The sequence below is a fragment of the Mastacembelus armatus genome, chromosome 13, assembly GCF_900324485.2.
Source record: "Mastacembelus armatus chromosome 13, fMasArm1.2, whole genome shotgun sequence".
Lineage (NCBI taxonomy): Eukaryota > Metazoa > Chordata > Actinopteri > Synbranchiformes > Mastacembelidae > Mastacembelus > Mastacembelus armatus.
In genome coordinates, this window is record NC_046645.1 from 4826827 (window position 1) to 4847277 (window position 20451).

At 38.1% G+C, this 20451-nt stretch overlaps 1 protein-coding gene across 2 annotated transcripts in view; it reads left to right on the top strand.

Moving 5' to 3' along the window:
• The window catches only part of zbbx (zinc finger, B-box domain containing), a 47951-nt gene extending 30687 nt beyond the window's left edge, over positions 1 to 17264 (top strand). Inside the window, exons 12-21 of one of the 2 annotated variants that reach the window (XM_026294280.1) lie at positions 1097 to 1227; positions 1544 to 1682; positions 2545 to 3270; positions 5471 to 5685; positions 8746 to 8914; positions 9376 to 9408; positions 11565 to 11729; positions 13615 to 13803; positions 14006 to 14084; positions 16944 to 17264. In XM_026294280.1, coding sequence (XP_026150065.1) covers positions 1097 to 1227; positions 1544 to 1682; positions 2545 to 3270; positions 5471 to 5685; positions 8746 to 8914; positions 9376 to 9408; positions 11565 to 11729; positions 13615 to 13803; positions 14006 to 14084; positions 16944 to 17022 — 1925 coding nt within the window. In that variant the 3' untranslated portion in view covers positions 17023 to 17264. The remainder of the gene's footprint in view (positions 1 to 1096; positions 1228 to 1543; positions 1683 to 2544; positions 3271 to 5470; positions 5686 to 8745; positions 8915 to 9375; positions 9409 to 11564; positions 11730 to 13614; positions 13804 to 14005; positions 14085 to 16943) is intronic. The other variant, XM_026294288.1, reaches the window with a different exon arrangement.
• The last annotated feature ends 3187 nt before the right edge of the window (positions 17265 to 20451 follow it).

A 20451-nucleotide genomic window follows, 5' to 3' on the forward strand; every position in this document is an offset into this window, starting at 1 on the left:
ACATTACATGGGGAGTGCTTCCTTGTTTTAAATTCTCATTTTCCTGAGCTGTCAGACCCCTGTAGTGTTAGAAGGATTGTTAGCATGAGAGAGAGAGAGGTACAGTAGGTGGCATAAATGGGTAATGTGCAGTTGTAAAAACAATGATAGAAAAAAATTAGAAAACAAGGAAAAAAGATCTCACCATATTATTATTTTCATTGACAGGAAGAAATTGTTAAGTATTATAGGTCAAATTTGGAATAGTCAGTATGCATTTATGTGCTTATTCAGGTAAGACATTATGAATAAGCATAGAAACTGAAATAATCAGATATTTGTCTGATATCAAAACGTACACACAGATAATCACATAGACATAGAGGAACTGGAGACCACACGTCTGCTGTCCTTTGAGCAGCAGGGTAGTGTCCTCAACAGATCACCATTCATCTTCTGCTCTGTCGGCAACATCTTCAAAATGAAACAAGATAATAAATTAATACAAACCCAGACAATTGGCAGCTCTCTCTGACCCTGTCCTCTTATCCCTGGAGGAGAAGGGTTTAAGAGAAGATATTTCCCTGTTGGTAACCAGACGTGGCCAAAGTGATAAGAGGTATTGAAAACAAGCACAAGTTGATTTCATTCTCATACTCATTTTTAATAAGAGCTGAGTTCAACATTGGCCATTCAAGTTTGAACTCGGTCACCTTCAGTGCTGCCAAAACATAATAAAAGTTCAACTGACAAGTTGGCTAAATGCCGAAAGTTGAGAGAGGACCTCAGGGTCAAGCACAACGCTGACGTGTGGTTGGCATGCCCTGTGATTGACACATTGGCCAGTATGCATGTTTAATGATAAATGCACCCATCATTGTAAACGTTAAATGATAAATGCCCTGCACAGTTGGGATTTCTTAAATCAACTGTAATGTTATCTTTAAAGCACAAATTAATCTCCTTGATTATACATTATATAGTGATTCGTTTGTTAAGTTTTTGTGCTTTTCTCACAGTTGCTTTAAACATAAAATAACAAATGCTCATTACAAGTCTTTCACATTGCAACACATAAAATGACTTTCTCTTTCCTGTCTTGATTTGTGTGTCTGAGCACTTGCAGCTAAGGAAGAGGATTTTCGCCGTTACTGTGCATCATTGTTTGCTGTCCCTGTCAGCAGGGGCAGGATTGAGCCTCTGATTACTACACCTGAATCGTGTCTTGTCATACATGTCCTGGATGAGGTGAGAATGATTGAAGCATTTTATTCTAACCGGAATGTTTTACATATATGAATTCACAAAGTGAATCTGGACAGAGCAAACGGGTGTAGACACATAGTGACATAATCCTGCACACAAGGTTCCACAGACACCAGGATTTTTGTCTGTTTCCATTGCTCTCTTACTGTGTTATTCACATATGTAACAACCCTGATACCTTTTGTTTTCTATAGATAGTCAGAGACATAAATTGAATCTATGTTGCTGTATGTAAGACAGACAACAACATGAAGTAAGCCTCAGTTTTAATAAAAATGTATCTACGGTGACATTACAGATCCCTACCACACTCCCCAGCAAGGGAAGAACACTGGTGCCCCAAACCACCTTCAGTCTTCAGGCTGCACAGCCCGAAGCAGCTCAGAAGCTCCATACGTCTAAGCCTCAGACTTCACGAACAGAACAGTCAGTGAAATGTAAGATGTGTATGTGTATTTTTTTAAAGACAGAAAAAGAGAAGCACTTTCTCAACACTTGCAGCTACAGTGTTAGACTGGTGCACTCAATCCAATCAGTTTTGACTGATTTAAAGGAATACATCTAAACTATGTAAAGGTGCACTGTTTAAATATAAAGCAGATTTTTTACAGTATAAATACACACATCCTGAAATCAGTCATATTGTTGCACAAATAGACATATTTGAAGCTTACTGGGTAAAATGATGGTTTTATTTCAGTAAGTTTAGATGCATCAGTGGAATGATAGGCTCTTTACCTCAGAGAATAGTAATTTCATGTAGTTTTATGATATTTACTAAAATTATAGAAATTAGAAATGACTTAAAAGTTTGGCTCTTTATAAACTTTGATTGTCTCTGAAGAAATACTCCTTTAGGTATGGTTATAGGCTGAAATTAAAGAATTGACATGTAACCATAGCATGTTATAAAGCATGTAAAGTAAAGACAGATGGCTAAAAGAGGTATGTGGCTGCAAAATCAGTATAAGCCTAAAAATTAATTTTTACGAAGCCAAAGAAATGACTGTGGCTCTATCCATTTTGCATTAATCTAGACTGTAATTCATGAAATAAGCACTTAGAAACAGTGGCGGTGTGTAGCGACACTGAGTTCACATTTGTTATGAGCATTGATAATGGTGATTTGATTACATGTATTAATTATTGGCCACACTGAAAACATAATGAAAAAATCTGGATATTAATGGTAAACCTGCATAGCTTGTGGGTGTGTGTTTTTTCTTTAGATTAAAAAGTATGACCACATGCCTGCAAAAGCAATTAAAGTCTGTAATATTATTTGTATCTTTTGCACAGCACTGCCCTCTAAAAGTAAGCCACTTGCTTGCTCTACTGCTGAGACTCCAAGGACTTCAAAAGCATCAATTATGGCACCAACCTCAAAGTCACAAAAGTCTAATGTCTCTCCCATTGCTCTCAAATCAAAAGATGACCATGGATCACCACAGCTTTTGTCTTCTCTCTCATTACCACACTCCCAAAATGAGATCCCGAAATTCTCACACTCCCCTCCCACATTTTCGGCCACTGTTTCTCTTGTTCAAAATGGCTCAGACTCATCTCTGTTGCCAGAACCTCATTCTCCCCAGTTATTCCCAGAAAAAATGTCATATCCAAAGTTGTCTCAGTCACCACTATGCAATGTGGAGTCCCCAGAACAGTCCCAACATTTGTTGTGTGTTCCAGAGTTGCTCCCCATAGGTCATGAACTTGAGCATCATCTGTCGCTTGAGTCTTCTAAGCCAAACCCTCAATCACAATCACTGGAACCAAGTGCATCAAGTTTATTTCTCTTTACTGAGTCTCCTCCGGACGTATATTCTAGATATAAGTCAAGTCCAGAATATATGGATGCCCCAGTTTTTATGTCATCTACACCCACATCTGGTGACCAAGAAACAACTCTCTCCCATCAGGATACAGGCCATAGCCAATCACTTCCATTACATCTCTTAAATCCCATCCAGAATCCTCCTGCAGATGAGAAAACAGAAATGGAAGAGATAGGGGTGTTGTCAATAGGTAAGTGAATTTTTAATAATGATCTCTTTTTGTCCATGTGTGAATTGGTGACAAAAACACCAATTATTCTTGCATGTGGTTTAGAGTCTGTTCTCATTATGTTTGTGCTAGCATACTTACACTTCTTAACTGTATGATGCTCCACTGCTGATGGTGGTTTGGATTGGACTTCAGCCACAGATGTTGAAGTGCGCGGGCCAGCGGCTACAACTGCAATATCTTTCCTGCCACTAATAGTACAGACAAACCTTCTCATTGTTTGCATAAATAATAACACATGCAGAATTGCCAGAATTGCAGCAATAACAGTAATAACAATGAATGCAGTAATCAGTCCTCTTGCATTCAAGTTTGTTCCAGTGGTACAGTTATCAGTTGGTTCCTCTTGAGGTCCAGTTCTCTTTATTGAATATCCCTAATTTTTCAAAAAACATTTCCATGTACATTTCTTATTGCACAGATTATCATGGCAGTGTTCTGGTATAATTTCACACCACACTATAAAGATGGAAATGGGAGGAAACTGTGAATGTGAAAGTGTCTAAAGAGGGATGCATGAAGATTAGCTTCCAAACAGCCAGTTTAAAATAAGGGCAAGTCTAAACATCCTAATTTACTTTTGCATATTACTATTTTTACACGTAGCAGGCTTCCATCATTCAGTCCATTTGTGGTAGTTTCTCATGCATTTGGTCCATTTTGCATTTCAAGACAGTTGTATTTTGTGAGATTCCCAGAGACAAAAAAAATGTATAAAAAATGCAGATAAGAAGAAAGAAACATATTCATGTTTATGGATGGGTCTTTGCAGTAAAGCGATTCCTGATAGAACACTTTGTCATGCTACATTTTGCCTGAACACAATTCTCAGTGGCCAGGCAGTTTATATGCATAAAATGCTTGTGGATCTCAGCAGTAATGGCTTCCTTTTATTCCTCAGGGCTGTCAAAACCAATTTAGATCCAACCATAAAAAGTGTTCTTTATTTTATTTTTTTTTAATATTGATTAGGGTTTTAAGTAAGAACCTGACATAATGCTGCAACAGACAGGAAGGCAATTACACTGTAAAGAATAACCCTGAATTCCCTTAGTATACAGCGTATACACACATTCATCCCTCATGAGGACTTTACACTGACTTTGATTCATTTCCTGGAGACTTACGCTACCCTTAACAACTTCTTGCCTAACCCTTAACCCTAAACCTAAACCAAGTCACTGCCTAACAGTTCAGTGATTTACATGGTGGGAATTAGAATTTACTCCCCACAGAGGGAGTAATACCAGGTACAAACACACACATTGTTCTTTCCTTTTTTGTGAGCACACTCACTGACGTAATGTTAAACTAAATTACTAACTTAATGCCAATTCTACCATTAATCAAATTCTAGGACCTATGAATGACTCACAAAAGTGATGCTGAAGCAAATTTTGTCCACACAAACATAGGAAGACACACATCCACACACTCTCTAGGATTCATTCATACAGTATCCACAGGTGTGCACACACTCAGACACAAGTACTGTAGATACACATGAGAGCAATTTATTTAAAGTGTTTTATTTTGATTGTGTTTTGTTTGCACATATTTAGAGTGTGTGTTATTAGTGAGTGTATGTGTGTGTGTGTGTGTGTGTATGAGCTATGGTTTCGAAACATCTGTGAATGTATTAGTGTCTCTGCAATATAAAAATAAAAATGTGCTAAAATGTGGGCTTTAAAAAAGAATTGTACTTCTTGTAAATTGTGATGACCGTTCAAAATTGCTATTTCTTCCTAACTTTACTTTTACTTCTCCAATTACCATTTGATATCATCTATATATTCTGTGATTTTTGTCATTTCCTTCACTTCCTAAACTTTGTCCAATCTGACTATGAATGTCTGATTTATCAGCTTAACATCTGGCAATGTTAAGAACACTAACATCCCACTTTAGATTTTTCTTTGAATGTTGGTGTTGCAAATGTTGCTTCAGTGGTTCAAAGCATAACAAAATAAGGACAGCCAATGTCATCTACAATTTACCTTGAAAGTCGAAACATTGAGACATATAAATACAAAAATTGGAAACTTGGATTTTTTTTTTTAGATTGTTTTGTCTATTGCGATGAGAAAAAGTCTATGTACATCTTGAATTATTCAAAGTAAACCTTTCATGCTTTAAATGTGTGTTTATGTTTTTCATGTAGACAGTCCAGACGAAATGTCCAGTGATAGTCTGGGGCTGGCTCAGAATGAGGGAGACACTTCAGATGAAGAGACACAGATTTACAGGCATTTAAAAAGAGAAGAACAAGAGAATCTTGCCATATCTCATCTAGGAGATTCCTTTGTTACGGCAGATAAAGAACAAGAAATAAATTTGCAGACTGATGAGCCGGAACAGCTTGTGGAACCATCAATGGTAAATGTTTCCATATTCCCACTTGCTTTTTGCTTCGTGGAGGGGGAGCCTTGGTCTAGGGAGCTGCAATACCAAAATATTACATGTAAAGTTACCCTACTAAATTAAAACTAAAATTTTGTCCATTCGGCACTTTCAAAAGAAAAGGAAACCTAGTGAAGTAAATAATAGAAAGCAAGGAATTACCGTCCCTGTCTATTTCAGTGTTATCACATAGTTCAAGTGCACTAAGACAATATTTGTCACATACATCTAACATCCCCTACCCAATTGCAACAAGTGTCTTTGGTTTATGATTTAGAGGTGTACAATGCATCACTGATACAACAAAATTACTAGGCACACATTTTTTGGTAACATAAATATTGAATGTCTTTTAAGAACAGCAAACTTTTTACTTGATAAAATATAAAATTGAGTTGAGCAGCAGATTTTTTACTTGATAAAATATAAAATATATAAAAATATTCCACATTATTTCAATGGTGAGAAAAATAAAGTTCTAATCTCAAGGCCAAGAAATAAAAGGGATAAATGGAAAAGTTAGGGAACTCGACATAATCACATAGAATGAGAAGACTTCAGTGACATACAGCTAAGTTTTTATTGCAGCTGATCTTATCCATTAGATCATATTTGTATTATATGAATTACTTTACATTATTCATCTACTGCACAGAGACACCTTAGGCTTGGTGCTAAAGAAAAAAGAAAGAGAAAAAAGAATTAAAAAGACACCACTTTGAATGGTCCCAAATGACCTATCAGCAATTTAATGGTATGAATCCTTTATACTGTGACAAAGAAATGAAATAAGGGGGGTAGTGCTTTATTAAAAAACTGAAGCAAAATGAGGATTGTGGTTGTGAAGATGGTGGTTATCCGTGGCCTCTAGACCTGAATCAAACTGCTCCTAAAATGATTAGATAGTGTTTTTTTTTCTAGCTCTGTCTCTCTCTCCCTCCATCTTTGGGCCCAGCGTTTTCTCCTTTCTTGTTTTCCATGTAAGGTATTTCTTTTACTTTCTCTACCTGTCTTTCCTTTGGTCGGTCTTTCTGATTCTGTACCCTGTTCTTCTGCTGTTTCATCTTTTTGTTTTACATTTACCCTGTAGTTCAGGGAAGTAGTCAGTAGCTGCATCTTTTTTTTCTGTTCAACAATGTCATTGTGTTGGGTCACTTGCTATTCTATTGTTATAGCTATATCAGCTGCCTGTTATTGCTGTATTGTGTTGTGCACCTATAGACTGTTGCTATATACTATAATTATTTAAGACAGTACAGTACTGTAAAAGATAAACAGTAACTTGATGGCATACAGTTGCCTTCCACCATCATTTATTTAAATCATTGTAATAAGTATTGACAATTACTGTTTTTTATCTTTAGGACCAGTACAACTGGTAACTGGCAAAGACTGGTTTGACTGACCAATGGCTAACAGCCATGAAAGTGTAACAAAGAAAATCATGTAGATTTACAGTGAAATCAATCTTTATTTTGTTTTTTCTCTTACTGAACAGTGTTCCAGGGTACATGTTGGTCAGGAAAATAGTACAAAGTAACCCAAACATGATCAAAGTAATCAGACATAATGGGCAACAACTCAAATGAGAAGAGAGGCTCATAATCAGCAACATAAAAAGAAAATGAAATGGGTAATAGATCACTTATATAGAATGAGTGTTTCCAGGAGGCTGCAGCAGAATGAGTAGACTATAGAGCAGTGTTATTAAAAAATTATCTTATCTTCTAATTTTGTCCATCAAACTATCAACTATTAAACTTACCAATGACCTCTGAGAGATTTTTTTAAACCTCTGGTGTAATGAAATGATACAAATCAGCTGGGCTCTGTACTTTAGGAACAAGCATGGCAATCAATCACAATGAAACTTTGACAAGACATCCCCTGAAGAATGAGTGAAGATGACTACAGTCAACTAGAGTCCATCAATCCTGTGAGTGGGACCTATAAAGTCTCACTGTTCTCAAGAAGAGTGAAAAAATATGTGTCCATTTTGATAAACACCTTGTACATGCATTATTAATTTGCATGGTTATATGGTTTCTGACAATTCTGACATTAAATCTGCTTTAAAATATATTGTCTATGTCTCAGAGTTTAAGGAAATGCAGGACATCAACTTAAAATATAATGAATAAAAAACTATCTTCCAGTACTATTGCTACAGTACCATGTTAATGCATCACATCTAATCCTAGCTAAATACAGCTTCCCCATTTTAGCCTTGTCTCACAGGCGGTCACTTGTATGGGGATAAAGAGCTAACTTTGCCATCAGACTCCACAACTGTCACTAAATTTATTATTGGTTGCCTTTGTATTCATGTTTAATTAGACTGACACATCTGACTGACTCACCTTACTGTTTTATACTCACATAGCTGTATATTATTTCTATTATGTCTTATTATGTCTATTGTATTATTATCTTTTTTTGCTTACTGCTGAAACACCTGAATTTCCCTGCTAGGGGATCAATAAAGCATTATCTAATCTAATCTAATCCATCACGCTGCTGTGAAATGCTCTCACCAGCTCCAGGGGTTAACTAAAAATCAATTCATCAAATAGAAACAAAGGAAACAGGGAGACAGGGAAATCATCTCCAGTGAAAGACACTGGTCGGCTTATTAATTTGCATTTACACAGTTGAAAATGGAAAAATACAAATTTTAACACTCTTACCTTAATAAAAGTTAAATAGATATTGAGTTTCAGCGTGTCTTTTGAATTGATTATATTAGTATTGAAATGAATCTCAAGCAGTGGAACTAAAGTATTAATTCCGTACTCCCCTATGCTCCTTTCATTCCATTTCCATGTTTCTCTTTATTTCCACCTCCACTATATCTCTACCCTCCTCAACCCGGTTTATATTCTGTTTATTATTTTCATTTTTTTTGGCTTCTCTTTGCATATCATCCCTCCATCTTATGCTCATATCGTTTATATTTCTGCCTCTTTCCCTTTCTCCCCTTTCTTCCATCCATACTGCTTCCCCTGCATCCCTCCATCTCTTTCACTTTCCCCTTAGATGATGTATAACCAGTGTGCCAGGCCTGAATCAGAGCAGCTCCATCATCTGGGTGGGTTAACGCCTCTGGATTTGGACTTAAACTCTGGTCACTCTAACAAACCAGAACATGCACACTGTGACCCACAGCACACATGCCAAACTTTGCTACATGACTCAGACCCAGCAGGTACGACAGCTACTGTATTTTAATGTGTATGTTTGTCTGCACATTTTTATGCTTCTATTTATTGAGATTTTTTTTTTTCTTTAAACAGTTCATGTTTTCCTATCAACTAAATCAGAAAGTGCTGTTGCTGTTTTTGTGCTTCAAGAGATTAGATTGTGAAGATTACCCCTGTGTCCAACTTTTGCCTGGAGATACATTCCAATTTGCAAGCGTTATTCATATCACAAAGGCCTCATAATAGGATTTAGAACAAATATGTAAAAATGTAGAGCTTACAAGAGAGATGAAAATGAGTTTCAAACCCAGAGGAGTGCTGGCTGCTTGGTGGAAAACGAGAGATGGGGGACAACACTGATAATTTACTACTGGAGGGTCCAGGGGGAGCTTTCCTGAGATGCCTTTTTTATTGTGTGCATTTTCACCAGCACATTCATTTAAGCTTGTGTGCTTCTTTTCCACAGTACCTACATTTAATGCCTCCAATTTCTTAAACTGTAAGTGAACATCATCTCCCTTTCTGAATGAACATTTTTCATAATTTAATGACAGACACGTGCAGAAAACACAGCCATTCATTGGCCACTCATTTCTTTTTTTTTTTTGACCAACTGAAAGGTACAGATAAAAATGCCCTATATATACACGTGTCTCAATAAAGTAAAATATCGTGGAAAAGTTCCTTTATTTCAGTAATTCAATTCAAAAAGTGAAACTCCTATATTACATAGAATCAGTACACAGAGTGAAATATTTCAAGCATTTGCTGGACATCTGTCAAGTCAGCAGTCTTCCCTAGGATTGTGTAGCTTTTTGGGTTTTCATTAACTGTAAGCCATTACAAGCAAAATGAATAAATGCTTGAATATTTCACTCTATAGGCACTGAATCTATATAATGTAGGAGCTTCATGTTTTTAATTGGCCTACTGAAATAAATGAAATTATCCACAATATTCAGATTTGCCTGTAAATCCCCATTGATTGCCTTCCAGAAAATGCAGACATTTAATTTAATGTTTTTGCATTTTTTTCCTCCTGCTTTTCTTTAATTGCCAACTGTCACCTTGAACTACACCAGACAACTACTGCTGTTATGTTTTAAAGTATTCTCACATTAAGTGCGTGTTAGACCAAGCTGTACCTACTGAAGTGTATGAAAGGTACATGATAAATTTCCATGCTGTGACTACAGCATTGGCAGTCAAAATAATTTTTTTAACACTACTTATATGCAAATGGTTATGTTTTTCTTTCTACACAGGATAATGGAAATAGAGTAATAATATCTGGATTATTCAGAGGAAGCCATAGTACCTGGAGAGAACCCACACAGACATGGGGTTTGAACCTTTTTGTTGTGAGGTGACAGTGCTAACCACTGCTCCACCATGCTGCCCTCATTTTCTTCATCAGGTCTTAAAACCCAGCTTTCCAATGTTTCATTGTCAAGCCTTTGTTTAATGACGTTGACAGTGAGAGAATCCCACAAGGGCACCACTACCCTCCTCGCACCATGCAGCCAGCCGCTCATCAAACCCCACAGTCTCTTCCACCATCGTTAAGGCTCCAAAGTTAATGAGAGAGAAAGGTTAGAGAGGAGGAATATCACCTTGACAACACTCTACACTCATTTATGTCCCTCCATCTGTCTCGCCAGTTTTTCTCTTTTTTTTTCCCAGGCAGGGCTGAGATCCAACAGGTTTTATACATCACCTGCTCTACCTTTCCACCTCTCTCTCCTTTCTCCCTCTCACCCGGTCAGTCAGAAAATGAGGTTGTTAGTGTGCAGTTTCTGTCTCTGGCGTATCCAGTCAAACAGAAAGAGAGAGACAGACAGGAAATGACCACAGGGAAACCTACTGTATATACAGAGAGCGTGAGAGCGAGAAGTTATACAGGCAGCTGTATGTGGACGGTAGCAGTAAGATGTGCTGAAAAGCAGACAAGTGAAGATAAAGGAACAGGCAGAAAGATGTGTAGATGAATAGACAGCCACCCTGAAAGATAAAAGGCACGAAGAACAAAAGAATTCCAGTGGTATCTCTGTATGCATTTTAAAATCTGTTTTGTTTTTGAAAAGAGCTTCAACCCTCTCCATTTTCTTTAAGAGACTTTAGAAGCTGGCAGTCTGATGCCTCTTCTCCCTTCCTCCTGTCATTTGCAGCTGATTTACACTAGTTAATAGATTCTTTATCCAGTCAGTGGTATTAATTGATTGGCTAACCACTGGCAAGAAAATATAAAACAGCAGTAATTGCATTGCTGTCAGGATTGGCTGAACAGACTTGTTTTAGCAGTATCAGTTTGATACAGATGCTCCTGCTGGATGGAAAAATGGGTTACAGCAGCAAATGTAATTAACAAAATTCAACTGAATTTTATAGTTATTAGCATTAGTAGGCTATTAGATGTACTGTATAATGTAGATGAAATATGTCACAGCCATAGTTTTTACTCCTTTCATGAATTCTTTGCTTTAATTTACACAGTCTTTATTTGTAGATCTTAAAAATTCTGGCTTGTGTGACTCCTGCTAGTAGACTTCAAAAAGAAACTGAGTGACCCTAACTCCTGCTGATAGCATAAAATCACTGATGCACTATCAAAGTCAAAATGTTATTCCATATATTGGTTCTGTATACTTTTTTTAGGGTCCAAGGCTCATGGGCCACACAGCAGTCGCAGTGCCTACAGTGAGGAACACCTGGCTTTCAGATTGATGCAGGACAGCCACATGCAGCCAACTGGAATTAAGAGTCACTCAACCACACACACCAGGAGAGGAGAAATATCAGCCAGTGCACTACAAACATCTGGTAAAAGTGTGCGTGTGTGCGTGTGTATGTGTGCATGCATACTAGTATATTTATTTTTTATGTGCCTCTATTAGAATTACACTAACTTCTGCTTCTTAGTTATTTACTGTCATACACACAGAGGTCTACTTAATACATATCATTTTAGCCAGAGTTTTGGATTTCTTGAAGAGATTATTCCGCATAACTCTTAAACACAAACTCATCATATACAGACATACTGTACACATGCACGTCCAGGACTGGGAGTCGGTCCAGGAATACAAACTCTTATCACACTGCAGTAATCTGCTTATGTTGATACGCACGCGCACACACACACACACACACACACACACATACACATATATTGGAATTTACACACACATACACAAACGGAGACACCTGAGAGCTTAGAGATAATCTGTTTTACTATGTGATATATCTAACAGGCTTAATTTCCTCTTTTCCTCCTCACAGAAACAGCAGGGTTTCATTACTATTTCATTCCTCCACTTTCTTCTTAGCCCTACTGTTTATAGTGTTCTTCATGAACCTTACCTATTCTTATTTGCCACATTCAAATGTTTAGTTGTTTGTTGATTCTTTATACACTTGAAATAAAGAAAACCATGACGAATAGTTTACTTACCTAAGCACAGAAGTTTTTTCAAATTGTGTGCCTCATTGTCTCATCAGTGTGCCGCTTCAGTGTGCTCTATGACAGCACACTGAAGAAGGCTACTCACCACAACATTTGTGCTCAGATGCCTTTGTGCCATTAATGAATATCTGGAAATAGCTTTGTGATCCTGAGTGTGTTTATGAGCAGGGAACTCCTTTAGGAGTTCTCAGCATTTGGTTCACCCTTTGTTTTTCTTAAACTTTATTTTAGCTGTGATGATCCAAAGCATGGGTATTGCATAATACATGGAACATATCATCCACTGTATGAAAAACAAGCATATGTTACCGCATCTTAATATGACTTGAAGCTATAAATATATAGAGTGCATGCAGAAATACTAGACTAAATCAGATCTTCATAAGAAACTCTTGAGGGACGCCTTTTGGATAGTTTAATTTGCTCTCATTTTACACTGAACATATTTCAAATCTTGGAGCTTTATCAGTACCAGAAATGCAGATATTTAAAATTGAAGTAACCCAAATCTATGAATATGTGTATACGTGAGTGTACATGTGTAAGCAGCACTGTGTTGTGTGCATCATTCCTCCCATGCTGTTTAGTTTGACATTGCAGGTGGCTATGAAGCAATAAGTGGAGGTTTTGTGCCAGTTGAAAGACAGAGAAGGCGCTGAGAGGGGAGGGAGGGAGTGAGTGGGAGAAGTAAGGAGACAATGGAAGATTGAAAGAATGAGAGACTTAACACTGGAGCTGAAACTGGTTAGACAGCACGTAGCATAAGGAATTTGTGTGCCACACACATACACACCTACACCATCATAGCTTCTCAATGGGGGCCACGAAGTAATTTACAGTGAGCAGGTGGGGATGGATGTTCAATCTGATTCAATTTGATGTGGCTCGCAGTGTAGTGGGATGAGACACCACTCATTCTACTGACTGTTGTGGTGGTCTCTCAACTTCTGTCCCTGAATTCCAAGCTGCAAAACCCCTCCGCTTCTTCCTCTTACTTGTCTTCCTCCGCATTTTCTTTTATTTTTCTTGCACTCACAGTTTTTGCAGAGGTTTTCATAAAATAAACTTCACTCTGTCGTCATACCTATTGTTACAACCATCCCTCAATGCACTGACACAGCCATCTCTTTACATACAGTATCTCTGTCTCCATTTTAATTTTTATACGCTTTATCACCCTGCAAGGACAAACTCAAATCCTCACCCTGCCTTTGTCCTTCCCTATGTCTCCTCCTTTCTCAGCCTGCCTGTCTTATCCCATGTTGGGCTCTGATTTGGGTCCAGCATTTCGTCCGTTGTCCCGGGCAGCCCGAGAGATCATGGAAATCTGCAATGTGGACCAGACAGGCTGCGAAGATCCTGACTTAGACACTGACACAACTGCTCACGCACTCGATGGTTTGGAGCAGGAGCTCAGGTTGATAGCAAAGGGTACAGACACAAACAGTAAATAAGTTATGCATGTGCACACATTATTATAGAATGTCCAACACATAACCCATTTGATTATTATTACCCATCAAGGGTGTGTTGATGTTAATTACAGTGATGTTTGATGAATTATGAGCTATACTAGTGATGATGGTTTAAAAATAATGCCACAAGCAATGACCTCTCTTGATATATGCTTCAGAAACAGCAACAAAGACTTCAGTGACTGAAATAGTAAACAGTGGAATTCAAGATCGGCAGGGGAATCTGCATTTAACAAAGTTGGTAACACACACACACACACACACACACACACACACTAAACCCAGTCCCTCATAATAATTCTGGTTGCTTAAGGCAAACAATATACATGACCTCGTTGTCAAGGGTAAACTCCTGTCCATATGTTATTGTTACTAGACCTGGAAAAGTAAATATTTTAAAATCTACACTATTTTGGACATGTACATGCAGTATAGAACTTAAAGATCCTAGTTGCTGCTTAGGCAGCTGTTAAGGTTTCCACTCTAATTTGAGCTCCGAGGAGCCAAACAAGCCCTTTTCTTTTTGAGAACCTGAATGCAGTCGTGTAACTTGCTGTTTTCATACTTGTCTATTTCTTTACACCATGATCAGCATATAATCCATTGCTTTCTCACCCCAACACTTCCCTGCATTTCTTTACCATTCCAATGGTCACGATGGGGGGTAATCCTTTTGTGTGTGTGTGTGTGTGTGTGTGTGTGTGTGTGTGTGTGTGTGTGCCATCAGTGCCTCTCTCTGTTGGATATGTGGAGTGTGTAATGGATCGTTAGCCAGCAGAACGACTTTAGCTTTGACAGCATGTTGGGTATCGGGCCATAATGTGCTGCTTAATGTGTGTATGTGTGACAGAGAGAGAGTGTCATTTTTCTTGTATATCAGAAACTGAGTGTGTGGGTGTGTTTGTGTCTATGTGTTGTTGATGTTTTGTGTGTGTGCGTGTAGCGGGCATAATCTGTGCTAGAGGCCTTGTGCTGAGCAGAGCACTGTGAATATCACATTGAGACGTGTAATAACCGGATTAACACATACTACATAGAGAGCTCCCAAAACAGCTCCTTACATCCTTCAAACATGACACACACGCAAACACATGCACTAAATTGGACTATTTTGGCAAAGCTGTGCAGGTATTATTTTTTGTTTTGAATAGCCAGTAGTTCAGTAGTTCCACCTTCACTTTGTCATTAATATGACTTTTCCTCCCATAATGCATTTTTTGATCATTGTGAAAATGCTCAGCTGAAAGAATAATCAAAAAGATGAGGTTCTTGGGATAACAGGAACTTCCATCCAAAGAATTATATCAGTTTTTATAACATCATCAAAAGAGGGAAATACAAATGACATTTCCATTAATCTATATCATATACATAGTCCAAATGTTTTTTACTGGTGTTACAGGTGAAGCCAAGAATAACTTGTACCATATGGGCATTCAGTTGTTTTCATTTGTCTTTCCTGTAAGTACAGATGGCACATTTAATGTTGCAGAAGTTTTATTCAAAATATAGATTCCCTGTGTCATTCTGGAAGGACACTTCGATTTTATCCTCATCTCACCTACCAGATTCTCACAGAGGCACAATTATTTTACAAGATAGCTGTTCTTTTTAGACTATCATGAGTGGTGACTGCAGCGGCACTGTACAGTAGATGTTTGATAGTGAAGTTCTACTGTACGGTGGTCTACCATCATATAGAGTAAGTGTAATCTTAAAAACTTCAGTGGGTTTATAATTCAGTCTATAGCCTTAAAAATACCTCAGTTTTAGTGAATGTTCTTGTCATAGTACGTGACCACTTTAAAGTACACATTCACAACGCACAAGTCAACGATGTGACGCAGTGTGTGTGCATTTATTTATGTGTGTGTCTACTTTGACCTGGCATATGGTTACCTCATACCCAGGGAACTATTCATCATCTATCTTTGGTATGAATCAACTCCTTCCAGCTGCCTGGCTGTGCTCTAGTGTTGCCTCAGTCTATTGGCTGTCTTTGATCTAACCTTGTGATTGCATACTTGCACAGCAATATCATATTAATACTGGAAAATGGACATATTCTGCATATCCCATGTACATTTGAAACATTGCGGGACTTATACTAAACTAACAAGAAGTTGGTTGAAAAGGCTTAAGTACAACATCTAAGACTGACCATTATAAGCTAATTTTTATTTGCTGGCTTGGTATTGTAATAATCAGAATGTGTTTTACATTCTTCATATACTGAGTGTGAGCATTGAATTTGGACTTTGCTAATTTGATGAACTGTGCTTTTATTATAATAACATTTTATAATATTATAAACATGAACTGCTTTTGGTCTTTCATGAAGATTATGAATCACTTCATGTAAAATCTGAATGTAATCTTCTGCTCTTTTGTTAGTGGTTACATTCCCAGCTGGGAGTCAGTCTGTAGCGACACAGTTTGAAGCCTAATGGGGGTTAGTTGGTTTGTACAAAATCTGCAGAAGTCTATTATCTTAGTTACAATAGCTGCAGCTCACTATCCATTGAGAGGAAATACTGCAGGTTCAGTAGATCTTAAAAGGCACAGGTAAATTGTGATCAGTGTAAGATGTAGCAACAAGCTCAGAAATAAAGGAAACAAAAATGTAGTAATGTTTCAAAACACATACTGATTATTGAAGAAATGTTATGTAAAAACTTGTAACTAACTCTGGGATACCAGTGTCAGATCAGATGGATGGCAAGGCTGTCAAAGTTTTAATCCAAGTTTTTTTTGTTTGTTTGTTTGTTTGTTTTTTGTCTTGCTAGAAGAGGCCTCTCCCAGTTGTCTCAGTAAATGAATGAAAATTGTGCAAGTGTTGTCAAATTCTTTCTACTTTTCTTTTTCAATTCCTGTAGTAAGGATCAAACAACTTAAAACTGGATTCAGATTTCATAAATTGCTAAGAAATTTTAGCCCCTGGTGATGATCAATGCAATGTCAGATAGTGTGACAAGTCACAGATGTTTCTGGAGTAAAATATGTAATGTCTGTATCTGAAGGTAGTTACAATAGGCTTAGTATTTAGGAGTAGTGCTTTGTATATTCTGCCTTTGATCGGTGAATTTGGTCTTTCAGGGGCCATATGGATGAGGAGGCAAAAGAAGAAGAGGAAGCCAAACAGAGAGACTGGGAGAGTGTCCTCTTACTACCCTGAGACACACACATACACACATTAACATTACTTGTTAAAATAGAAATGCTCACACAAAGTAGATGATGAGAAACTAAAGTAAAAACACATTGTATGTAATCCTAATTGTGGTCAAGTGGTGATGTGGAAGCTTTTTAACCTATAAGACTAATTCTTCTGGGAACTCTGGTGTAAATAGATGAAACTATAAATGTAATGCTTTGAAAATCATTGCTGGGAAACGATTAAATGCTGTTTTGATCTGAGTAATGATTTGTCTCTTTTTCTGTGTCCCTGTTTTTGTGCAGAATTTATGTTCCTCATATATGATAGTAGCTGTGACATGCTTCCATGCAATAGCTGAAGGAACAGAACAAAAGATAAGACAGGCAACAGATGAGGACAGGAAAGGAGGTGGCAGAAAGAAGAGTGGTGACTAGTTTAACTCCCAGCAGGATCCTTTTGATTGTGCGTTTGCCAGTGTGTGTATCACTGTGTGTGTCACATGTGTTAAGGGACTAGCATTAAGGGACAGTTGGCTGCGGTGCCAATTTTACCTACAGGGGTTAAGGAGAACATTTTTCTCTGTTGTCATCACCTTGTTTCTTAATAAGGTTAGAGTGGCACTGTATCAGGTCAGACTGTCTAAACCCCTTACACACACACACACACACACATTGACAAACATGCTGAGGAGGCTTCTGCAGGTGATAAATTATTTTTTGGAAGGGAGCGAATAAGGAACTGTGCCAATGGCTGCTGCTGCCATTTTCTCTGTACAGCATGTGTGTGCAGAACTGGTATGTTGTCTCTGTGGTGAATACATGTATTATCATTGTGTGTGTGTGTGTGTGTGTGTGTGTGTATTTATTTTTCAGTAGTGTTTTGCATCACTCCACACAGTTAGTGCTAATTACCATAGCGGTCAGTGTCTACAGCTCATCATTCAGTACTTTATCTCCATCTGAAGTGTATGTGATGGATCAGGAATTTAATATGAAGGTTAATTTGCTCACTACATATGTATAGTGAGTAGGTGTGCATGTAGCTTTGCTCTTCATTCATTGCATGTGGAGGGATATAAGGGAAATTTATTTTGTCCTGATTTTAATCGTTGGAGGCGGACAGCAAAAGCCCTGTAATCCAACACCAATCAACACAAGACTGATTGATAGCACCTGGACAGAGAGAAAGACTGAGACCAGGAGACGGACAATGAGAGAGAGAGGTGAAAAGGTAGATCTTTGTTATTGTGTCCTTCACCGAGTTTATCACGTAGCGTTTAGGAGAGGAAAATAACAGAGACATAAATCTGATGGATATCAAATCACAAGGCTTAGATCTGTGCAGTCTCTCCCTCTGTTGTTCTTTCTCACCGCCCCCTCACACACACATACATGCAAACACAGGAGAGCAGAAAAATGAGCTGACCTTTGTTAGATTTGGAAGCATGTGTGATGGTGTTGCTGTCAGAAAGACAGTGAAACCAGAGGAGTTGACATTTAACTCCACTATATTAACTGACCCTTCCCAAGAACTGGAGTTCAGACCGGGTGTGTTGCACAAATCCAGACAGAGAAAAATGCTGCATTATGAAACTAACTTTTGTTGTAGTCAGGAGTGAATTAAGTCAACTTTAAAAAAAAAAAGAATTCTCTAATAGAAGACAGTTCTCTTCATTCACTAGTGTCACTCCCTGTGCTGCTCTAATTTTCACCATTGTAGTCCTGATGTTTTTCTTCAGGTTTGGCATTTTCTTTGACAGCAGGCTGCATGATGGAAACATTTCAGTCTTCTGGCTACATGTGCGTTTGTTTCCTAATGAAAACTCATTCATTGCCCTGAAAGGATTCCCTTGTTTGCGCTGTCTCATGAGTCACCAACAGTGAGCCGCGAGGGACAGTGGCTGCATCCATGTGTGACAATTTGAGTCCACAAATAAACTGTGAAATGGGTAAAGTGGAAGTAAGGGCAGTCCTAATGTAGACAGGAGTTGTTTCTGCTGCTTCCTTTTTCACTGAATGAACTTGCAATCTTCTGTTCTTCACATGGAGCTAATCTCTATTTTGTTTTCAGAGTAAACATAAATAAACATAAATGCTGCCTGGATCATGTGAAGGCTACAAACCATGTTTGTGCTAGTGATTTTTATGAAATAGTAAAAAACAAACCTCTTTCATTAATTCAGCCTTGACTTTTGATTGAACCAAAGTTATGCACTATAACCTTAACAAAAGTGATTAATCAAAACATTTTCATAAAATTAGTGTCAGTTGTTTTCAGGTTCACATGTAATGATGAAATGAAATACTGTGATGTTTTTTGACGTGTAGGAAACTTTCAGACGGTCTGTTCTGTAACTGTACTGTTTCTTTTATTGTCTTAATCTAAGACCATTTCCTCCGGGCTGTCTCTGGTTTGACTGGCAGCAGAAAACCGGAAACAGAACTACGACATAATGAACGAACCTGTGCGGACCGGACCCTCATGTCTGCGTCACACAGCATGTGTCAGCTCTGCTGCTGGACTCTGAGGACCATGACGGGAACTATTACCGCAGCGAAGCGACTTTTGCAGGTAAGATTATTTTACATGTTGGTTCATTTGTTGCACCGGAAACTGTCAACTAGCGTGAAAAACCTGAGCAGCGCAGGCCCGTTCAGGTGCAACAGGTGAGTCCGTGTTTGAAAGGCAGAATGTGGGTTTATCACATTGTGTGGCTTTTACTATCAGCTGGATGGAAACAAACAGTAAAGCTGAAATGTTAGGAATTAATGTAGAGACAGGGCTGGACTGGGACAAAAGAAAACTGGCCCTGGATTGATTGATTGATTGATTTTGGATACCAGTCAAAATAAGTAGCCTTATTGCGACAAACCACTTGCTGCTGACTCGTTGCCAGTAAAGGAAACGAACCAATGAGTTGTAGAAAAACGATTAGTTATATCGGCCATAGGGATTAGATAGGCCCATATGACAGATTACCAGTCCCCTATTGGTGTGAAGGTGTGTTTCTGAAGTGGTGCGACTGTATTTTTCAACTAAAATTGAGCTTTTATCTATAATCAGTAAAATTGTATTTTTCAACTAAAATTCACAGTCTAAAAGTTTAGGCCACGTGGAGCCAAGGATTTGACTTTGTTCTTAACTTTATTCTCCATGTGGTGTTTTGTTTTAATCTCAACATTTCATCTTTATTTTCAAGATTTAGCTTTTATTCTAGCCTGGGGGCCTAACCCATGTTGCTCAAGGGTCACTACCTTACTTATTTTCCAGCTATGCCTCCTCTAGTCACTGCTGATTACCTGGAGCAGGTGTGTTCAATCAGTCAGAAGCTGGGAGATACCAATTCACCCTGTTTCCTCTCTTTCACCCTCAGATGATGTTCCAGCTGCTGATTGACTAACAAGTAGCACAGTGACCCTGGAGGACTGGTATTAGGTGCAACCCTGT